The sequence below is a fragment of the Chenopodium album genome, chromosome 6 (genome assembly GCF_948465745.1).
Source record: "Chenopodium album chromosome 6, dcCheAlbu1.1, whole genome shotgun sequence".
Taxonomy (NCBI): domain Eukaryota; kingdom Viridiplantae; phylum Streptophyta; class Magnoliopsida; order Caryophyllales; family Amaranthaceae; genus Chenopodium; species Chenopodium album.
In genome coordinates this window covers 77464171-77473359 of record NC_137839.1, presented here as the reverse complement: position 1 = coordinate 77473359, position 9189 = coordinate 77464171, and the positions used below count along the sequence as shown (strand labels likewise).

At 29.4% G+C, this 9189-nt stretch overlaps 1 protein-coding gene across 2 annotated transcripts; it reads right to left on the bottom strand.

Annotated features, from left to right (window-relative positions):
• Positions 1-699: 699 nt before the first annotated feature.
• On the bottom strand, positions 700-4122 carry LOC145635391 (uncharacterized). Of its 2 annotated transcripts, XM_081686674.1 has the most exons (3): positions 3972-4122; positions 3624-3760; positions 700-1869 (listed from the first exon to the last, which is right to left on the bottom strand). In XM_081686674.1, the coding sequence occupies exon 3, from the start codon at positions 1844-1846 to the stop codon at positions 1217-1219; it is 630 nt and encodes a 209-aa protein (XP_081542800.1). In that variant the 5' UTR covers positions 1847-1869; positions 3624-3760; positions 3972-4122; the 3' UTR covers positions 700-1216. The 2 variants fall into 2 exon arrangements, with proteins under 2 accessions (XP_081542800.1, XP_081542801.1); XM_081686675.1 differs by lacking the exons at positions 3624-3760; positions 3972-4122 and adding an exon at positions 2005-2099.
• Positions 4123-9189: the final 5067 nt, after the last annotated feature.

Sequence of the window (9189 nt, the reverse complement as noted above, 5' to 3'; positions counted from 1 at the left end):
CACATTAACCAAAACCCTACAATTGTTTTTGATAACCAACATCCAATAGCTTTTTCATCTTATTTTGAATTTGAATCGAAATTCTCTTTTTGAGTGGAATGAAAACATCTGTCACCCATTAAACTCGATATCCTGAATTCTATACTCCTAAATTCATAATTAATTGAAATAATTGGTAGCTTATCCAAATTGGGCTAGCATCATTAATTCAAGATACCTTAAATAGTTTATCTTAGCCAAGGGTCGTTAGAAACTATATTTAGCTAAAGCAAACAAAAGTATGACATATTGACATGTAGATACCATGATCTAGACTAGAATCGATATTGACATGAACCAATCTGACTCGAAAATTAATAACAGATGATTATGCAATGAATATTTATTTAAACGTTTTAAAAATGTAATTATTTGATATCAAACTTTTATGTTATATATGCTACTTCCGTTATCTATTATGTGTAACTTTTGAATATTATAAGTATTTACGGTAGAGATAGTACGTCATTTGGCCATTAGTCCATTGCCAAGTGTTCCATTCACGAGAAGTTCGAAAAATGTAAAATGCACCTGTAATCCTGTATGGCCCTCTAAAGGCTTAAAGGCCTTTAACCAACTGTGTAGTGGGACAACAACGATATAGGCTACTCATAGAACAAAAGATGCATAAAACAAGAACATATAAAAAAAATTACAGTAGAAACAACAACAAACTAGTCACATTAAAATCTCTCATATTATATAATTAAATATTGAACTTCCTCCCTAACAAAATTTCAGAGGACTGCCAAACACAATTTAACAAAATTAGGCAGTTCCTCTGATAAAACTCACCAACTAAGAAAAATAACTAATTAACCATACTTAATCAAGCTAATCAACCATACTTAAGGACTAAAAAATTGAAAACAACTTACATGGGACCCCTTATGCAACAAAATAGATGACATCCATTGTTCATGATGAACCCATGTTGATGTTGATTTCATTATCCCCAATTATACAAAATTGATGATGTCTTACTTGGATAATGCACTAATTAATCTTTAATTATATCCTAATTTAATCTCTTTTTTTTAACCTATGATTCCTTGATGCCATTGCATGGTATATATCCATGCACACACCACATAATAATAATAATAACTACTAATAATAAAATTAATATTACTAACCCATAAAAATTAAAGTAAAAACATACTAACCATGAAAATTTTCACTCTAAAAAACCAGTTTTAGTTAAAATAGCATTTCTTACTTTACTAAGGTCTCTTCCTTTAAGAGTCCTTCCAATTCCTTCATAAACAGAGAAAGATGAAATCTGACTTCTTGCTAACTTCTTTGCTAAATACTCATGTGGTGGAACCATGTCATCATCATCATCATCATCCACATCATCATCATCACCATCATTACCATACACATACCCATCACCATCATCATTCACATGACCATCATCATAACCATAACCATAACCATAACCATGACCATGACCATTACCATTGCAATTACCATAATACCCTTGATGATTAACAGCATTATAATCAACCCATGATGATGCAGAACCACCATTCTTCTTCTTTTTTGATGTCACACCATAAATTTTTGACCAATCAGGAATCTCCAATGGTGCTGATGACATCTTCTCACATGATGATGTTGTTGATGATGATGATTTGGGTATCATTCTTGCAGAAGCAGTAAATTTTTTTGTAGCAGAAGATGAATTTTTCAATGATTTTCTTAGTTTTGGACTTGAATTTTCTCTGCTTTCTAGAACATTCCATACTTCTCCTTCTTCAAAGTCTTCATCTTTAGCAAATTTTCTGCCTACTCTCCCTGCCATATTTTTTTTCCTGGAATTTTAATCTGTGAAAATACAAATAGAAATTAATTAAATTAAACAAATTTGAAGGAAATTATATAAATGATGAATTGGGTGTGAGGAAAAACTGAAAAAGGAGCAACAGAAAGTAAAGTTTAATGGGAAATGAGAGTTCATACACTCTCTATATAGGAAAGAAAATGACTTTTTTTTTTCTTTTTTTTTTTTTTTAATTTTCTTTTTTCTTTTTTTTGGGGTTAAGGGTTACAACTTACAAGTACAGCTTCTATGTTGCAAGTATTTTTCTTGTGATGATTTATAAAGTGGGTTTATTAAAGATAAAATAGGTGGGAGCTCACTCACTTTATTGCATATAATAAACAAATTGCTCACTTTATTGCATAAAATAAACACTACAGAGGTATATACGGAGATACTGATTAATTTAATTTTAAAATAACAACTTAATTTGAAGATTTTAGTGAACTATTATAAAGTGGTCACATATATCTATAAGGAGAGTACTTTATATTTGTTAGATGATCACATTATCCATAAGTATATACTACGGAGTACACCGTATTAGTTGCAAAAAAGCGTGTGTTGGTGTAATTTATATCTTTTCTTTTTAGCAATGAACGACCATGACCACAATCACATAAAACATGATATTCATCATACTTAATTTATTTAAATTAAAAAAAAAATCATTTATATAATATACTAAGTATTTACATATTTATTATATTTTTTTTGTGGTCATTTTTGGTTGATGCAAGGAAAAATGAATTGGGTTTGTTGTACAAAATTAAGTAAGTCTATAAATCACATTAACTATATGAGCTAAATTGATTGAAATCTAGGTAGTCATAATTGGTTGTTTTGGTGAAAAGGAATAAAACCAGGAATCTTCCGTTGGCTTTTAGCTGGCAAATGCTTCCAAACAAAAACCTAGGGAAGTTAATGCAAAGTGAACTTCCAAATAAAGGAAATGAAATTGGGCTACCTAGGTATTTAGGTAACTGTTAAAACAAGATTTTTTCCCCTATTAAAACAACAGTATTATTAATGTTAAGTCATAATATATCTGAAAATTAGTTGTTCAGTAATTTATTTACCTGTATTTATATTTTTGAAGTTCATTATGGAATATGGAGTACAAATTTCTCATAGTTCAAATTAACATGTTTTGAATTTGATCAATGTTTATTTTTTTTTTTACAATATCTGTTATTTATTAGAATAAAAAGAAAAATATGTAATTCAAGGGTCATATGATATATATAACAAATTAAATACCATTTAATCAAAGAAAATTCACGAAATTATTCACGAAATTTTGTTAATATGAATATCGAATACACACGTTATCGAAGAAAATTCACGAGTATTTGTTTATATAGTGTTTAATTTGTATGAGTATCGAATGCTAACGTTAATTTTTGTAAAAATATGTACTAATTAAAATATACACCTAATTTATACTCGAACACAACTTCAAATTCAGGAGTTTATCTAACGCTTAAATAAGATTTAAAGAAAACATGTAATTTGAGGGTCAGATCATATCTACGAGTATATATAGCAAATAAGACACCATATAATCAAAGAAAATTCATAAATATAGAATACACACGTTATCGAAGAAAATTCACGAATACTTGTTCATATAGTGTTTAATTAGTATGAATATAAAATGCATTAAATTTTTTAAAAAAACATACGAAGTACAAATTAAAATATACTACTAATTTATACTCAAACACAGCTACAAAGTCTTATAAGACCTGAAACTCACCACTTTAATTTCCAATTAATTTTGAGTAAAAATGTGAAATTCCGAGGATGATATACGTGGCATTCAAGTAAATGAATAGCTCCAAAAAAAATCACGGATTCCAAGAGAAGTAGAAGCTGCCTGATCAATCCTGATTCCTGCAAAGAAGAAGATAGAGTTTTCAGAGCAAAAGTCAGAGCAAAAAGACAAAAACTTTAACCAAATTATTTGAATTAATTTTAAAATTTCAACACTAAAATAATTAAATTTAAAGAAAGGGAGGTTAAATTAGATCCAATGAAACCCAAAAAAAGCAAAAAAATTGATGGGAATTAAGAAGAGAATCTCAGTTTCTAGTACATTTTTTACCTGATAAAAATACTGTAGTGTAATTTAAATTATGGCCAGCTCAAAAGAGTAAGAGTGCAGTAGCAGAGGAGAGAGAAAATGTGCAAAAGAAAATTAAAGAGAAGTGAGAGTGGTCTCATCTCATCTCAACTTCATAGCTAGCTCTGCAAATTCTAAATTTTGAGCTTTAATAAGTGAGATTATTATTCAATGCTTTTTGCTTATTTTAGGGTGTCCCTATCCATCACCATTATTTAATTATTATTATTGTAATCTTCATTTTTTTTTTTAAATCGAGAATAAACCTTCTTTAGGGCCTTTTCTTATTGACTGAACTGAATTGAATTGAACTGAACTGAATTGAAATGCATATTTTATAAGAGAAGGAAATTAGGAGTTGAACTGAACTGAACTGGAAATAAACGTATGAGAACATACCCTTTCCTGAATAATGATAAAATACAAATTAATTTGCTATATAAGACGGTTTACAAACTATTTCCACAACACTGTCTATGTAGGATCGGTTTCTAAGTTTGGAATTTGGCCATATACAACTACTAATACCACTAGAGGGTCTACGTATAGAACTGCTAATATCATTAGAGGTTCTACTTTGAAGCTATCTCGTTCACTTTAGCTTTCACTTCTGCTAGATTATCTAATAACACTAATGATAATCCAAATTAAATTGAACCGCTAATAATATAGGGGAACCACTAATGGTATAAAAGGTATTACGTAAAGAACCGCTAATAATAATAAAGATTCTATAGGTACTAGTAGAGGTTCTATATTAACTAACATTTATACTTGCAAATACCATGTGAACAGTATTATGGAAAATAGTTTTTAAACCAATGTATATTAGGAATTAGTTTATATTATTACATTATTTTGGGATTTTAGGAAATCACTCCCTTATATGTGTATAATTGAGATGATTGAATTAGCCTTTAGTCTTTTAAGCTGTTAAGGTTTACTCTTTAAAATTTGTTTTGCTGAGTGTAAATAAGTTGATCTGATTTGCTGACACCCTGTATTATTAAACTTTGCTGAAATCTGATTTGCTCTGCTTAATAGTTTAAAAGCTGAACAGAACCTAGCTAACTAATCCAAGTAAAGTGAGACGAATACAGTATATATCACTGTATAAGTAACGAGTTTGAATACGAATGTACTGGTTGGGTTAGTTTCAACTTCATTAAATTTAAGCTAGTTGACTTGTACTCAAATGTCTTGAATTGAATTAATCAAAATCAGACTCAAAATGAATCTCTTAGTTGTACACGTACATCAAACATAATTTTTAATAGAGTAAACAAAAAAAAGGACTGAGAAATTAAAATAGATACTGACCTCAATAAGCAGGACATATTTTGATCTCATTTTAAAAGTGATGGAAAGAATCAATAAAGATGCATGTACTCATGTACCTTTCAAGTTCCAAGGAGGTCAAGACAAATGGAGGATGGAGAAGGAACATATAGACATATGGAGGCTCAAATCTTGTTGACACATCTTGTTTAATTTTTACAAATTATTTCTTCTTATTTTTTAGTACTAACAATTACATGACTGCTATTTGTGGTTCACACATAAAAGTAAATATAATCGTATAATTATGAAAATCGTTTCAAGGTGTTTATTTTAAATGTCAACTTGTTGAAGAATAGGTCTCATAAGTATCATCATATATCATATATAAGTGTCTCACATTAGTTGAATAATTACTTTATAAGACTAAGGGATTACTTTTCCTATTGCCATATGGTTTTGTAATGATACTTTATTTAGACTCGTAAAATGGACCTCTCTCTGTTACTTATAAGTATACTTATTTCTGTTATATCTTCACCTTATTTCCAGGTTAGTATAACACACCCTTAATCAAGGTTAAATAATTCTACTTTAACATAGCATCGAGATTCAACGTGATTAATTAAAAATATGGTTTGGATATAGAAAGATCCACATGGTCTACTTATATTATATTTTATGCTACATTATTGTAAATAATATAGAGTACGAAGTACTCCCTCCGTTTTTAAATACTTGCTCCACTTTTCTTTTCCGGCCGTTTTTAAATACTTGTTCCATTTTCTTTTTTAGAAATCTTTAAAATATTTACTCCGTAATTCATTTCTCATATTTAGTGGACCCAACATAATACTTTCTCTCCTCCTATTCTTCCACTACTTTTGCTTTTTGTAAATTTTTATTTTCTCAACTACCCTACTACCTCCATATTTTATTACTTCTTCAATTTCTCCTAAAACTCCGCGCATTGATTAATGAAACAGGTATTTAAAAACGGATGGAGTATAAAATAGATGTAACATTAATTTTTATATAAAAAAAAGGGTAAGTAGATGAAGAGTAGGCAAAGGCGTTATGATTGGGTAGAAAGGAAAAGAGGGATTGGCGTGATGAGGCGTTCGCTGGATTAAGTGGAGTACTAAATAAACCTTATCCATTTCTCTCTCCTCTCCTGCGCAGTAGTCACAGCTGATGCGGTGTCAGCAGTTAATGCCTATTTCTATCTCCCACCTTTTTATTCTTTTTTCTTCCAGATTTTCCATGCTTTTACTATAAATATATACCAACTCAAGTATATTGCCATCCGATTTCAACTACCTGTGGGCGTCGACTAACACCACCCTTTTAATCGCACCGATTAAGGACTTGTTCTCTTAGACTTACTTGATTGAATTAGTGTTTAGAAGAGTCAAAGTGATACTCAACCTGAAAACGATTCAGATTCGACTTGAGTGTACACAATAATTTAGCATAACTGCATAACTCAACTTTAAAAATTAAACTGACCATACTTAACAAACCTGATCCGATCATTTGAATTGACACTTTTTTTCAATTTAACACAACTTTAATTATTTTGAACTTATTAATGTGTATTTAAACTTATTTTTGTAAGATAAATAGAAATAAGGTGAATTAAATCGACCATACATTAAAATATATTTCAAAGTTCTTTTGTCGATCAACTTATAACTATAATACAAGTATGAAAGGTATTCTAAAACCTTTAGAAATGTCGTAGGTATTATTACATGCTAAGGTTGTTATACCACTATGAAATTTTCATTACATTGTCATACATTCTGTGTCTGTTCGTTCACTTCAACCTTAATGTCAGTTCAGTTCACTTTGACTCTTAATTTCCTTCTCTCATAAAGTATTTATTTTAGCTCTATTCAATTCAGTTCAGTTTAATTTAGCTCCAATCAATTCAGTTCAGCTCAGCTCAGCTCAGCTCATTAAATATGAACAGGTGGCCCTAATTCAATATTTCATGGCAAATATGCTTATCCTAAGCTTAATTTTTTCTTTTTTTAGTTTGATCTTATTTTACATTATCCTTTCACTTTGAAAATAAAAACTCACGCAACCGAAAGTGCAAATTTCCTAATAAAAATTAAAGTCTTGAAGATGGTGAGCTTAAAACAACTGCATGCATACACCATAGTTGCAATAAATAAACTAGCCTAGTAAAATTCAAAGCATTTCGAAAGGCTAAAGAAATATTTCTGCATTTGAATAATTGTCTGTATTAAATTCTGTTGCAAGATGGGTTATATTAAGGCTATTTAATTTTATGAATATGATAGATGTACTAAATTTAAGGGATATATATGAATGAGGAGTTAAAAACACTAAAAAAAAATGCGCAATTGTATCATTCATGAAGTTTTAAGTATACAATTTGTTTAAAAAAATTAGCGAGGTGAACTAACTAGTTAGACAACTAACAAGTGAGGATAAAATATGCTTTTAACAACTAAATTAAAAAAAGGCTATTTAGAAAAATCAAGGACACTGTCAATTAATATATTTCGCCCTTTTATCTGCGTACTCCTAAGACAATAACCAATAAAATACCACTTATAAATATAACTTACGAAGGTAATGTAGCTATAATTAGAATTAATCGATCGAATTATCTTTTTATGTGTATTATATATATATTTTTTTATCGAATAGGGCACCAAACTAAATATAACAACAAAAAAATCTAGTTGAGATGCACCCAAGAAAAGTAAAAAGAAGTAGAGAACATGAATTGGCATCAATCAATTTAGTTCAAATTCATTCATCAATGCAATTCCACTGCTTTTGGGAAATTATGGCTTTATGCCAACACAAACATACAAGAAATAAAATAAAAACAAGAGTAAACATTTTTTTTTTTTTTTTTCTCTGAAACAAACAAGAGTATTTATTTATTTACTTGGCACTTCACACTATTAATACTACCTCCGATTTTTTTAGTTTCTAGGATATTATTTAAGAAACATAAAATATTTCAAATATTTCAAAATTACGACTAAAAAAAATCTGAGATATTATTACTCCGTAATAGTTAGAAACTTGGCACTTTTATCTATCTGATTTTGGTGGGGTCCAATGTCAAATAGGTGTCGACACAGTAGTATAAATGTAATAGTAGTACTAGCAGTAGAAGTAGTAGGGATAAGGGCTGAAGGGTCATAGTCACACTCACACACCATTTGGATTTTGGGTCATCTGGAAATATCAAATTATTTGTGGGTCAACTTCTTTTGTTTTTTTCCCTTAGTTTTACAATAATTGTTAGTATTTTGTTTGTGTACTAAAATTAAATAAATTAATGTACTACAAAGTATTATTCATACTAGTATTAATCATATATACTTTTGTCCATTTGGAAAGAGTTAAACAAGTAAGAAGTTTGATCAAATAATTGCAACTAGCTTTTTTATTGTTGAGAAAATTGTACTAGCTTATTGTATTTGCCATGCATCATGCATGTTTTATCTAGACTTTTTATTTGGGATTAAAGCTTGTTAAGTTAGATATATTGTTGGTTAGACTTACTATGTATCCTTTCATTTCTAACTATTGTAACATGATATGAGACCATATATTCAATCCTATATTCCTATCTACACGACTACACATACGGAGTACATGATTTTTATTTAGTTTACATTTACGTTTTTATCCAAAGTCTTCATTTCAAACCATTATCCATTGACTTCACCTGTGAGTGATTTTAGGTCACATCTTGATGCATGAATCTCTAATCAAGTTCGTGGATCATAGAGACGAGTGTAGGGACGGAGAGAGTACAACACGTAGTATTATAGTAAATGCAGAAGTTGGGGCCGAAAATGAAAAACGAACAAGTATTTAGTGGGCAATATGTTTCCATGCTTTGTCCCCAACTTGCAGTCTTGCA

Bases quoted from the DNA above. Each gene is read 5' to 3' on its own strand.
- LOC145635391 (XM_081686674.1), bottom strand. From the start codon at position 1,846: ATGGCAGGGAGAGTAGGCAGAAAATTTGCTAAAGATGAAGACTTTGAA.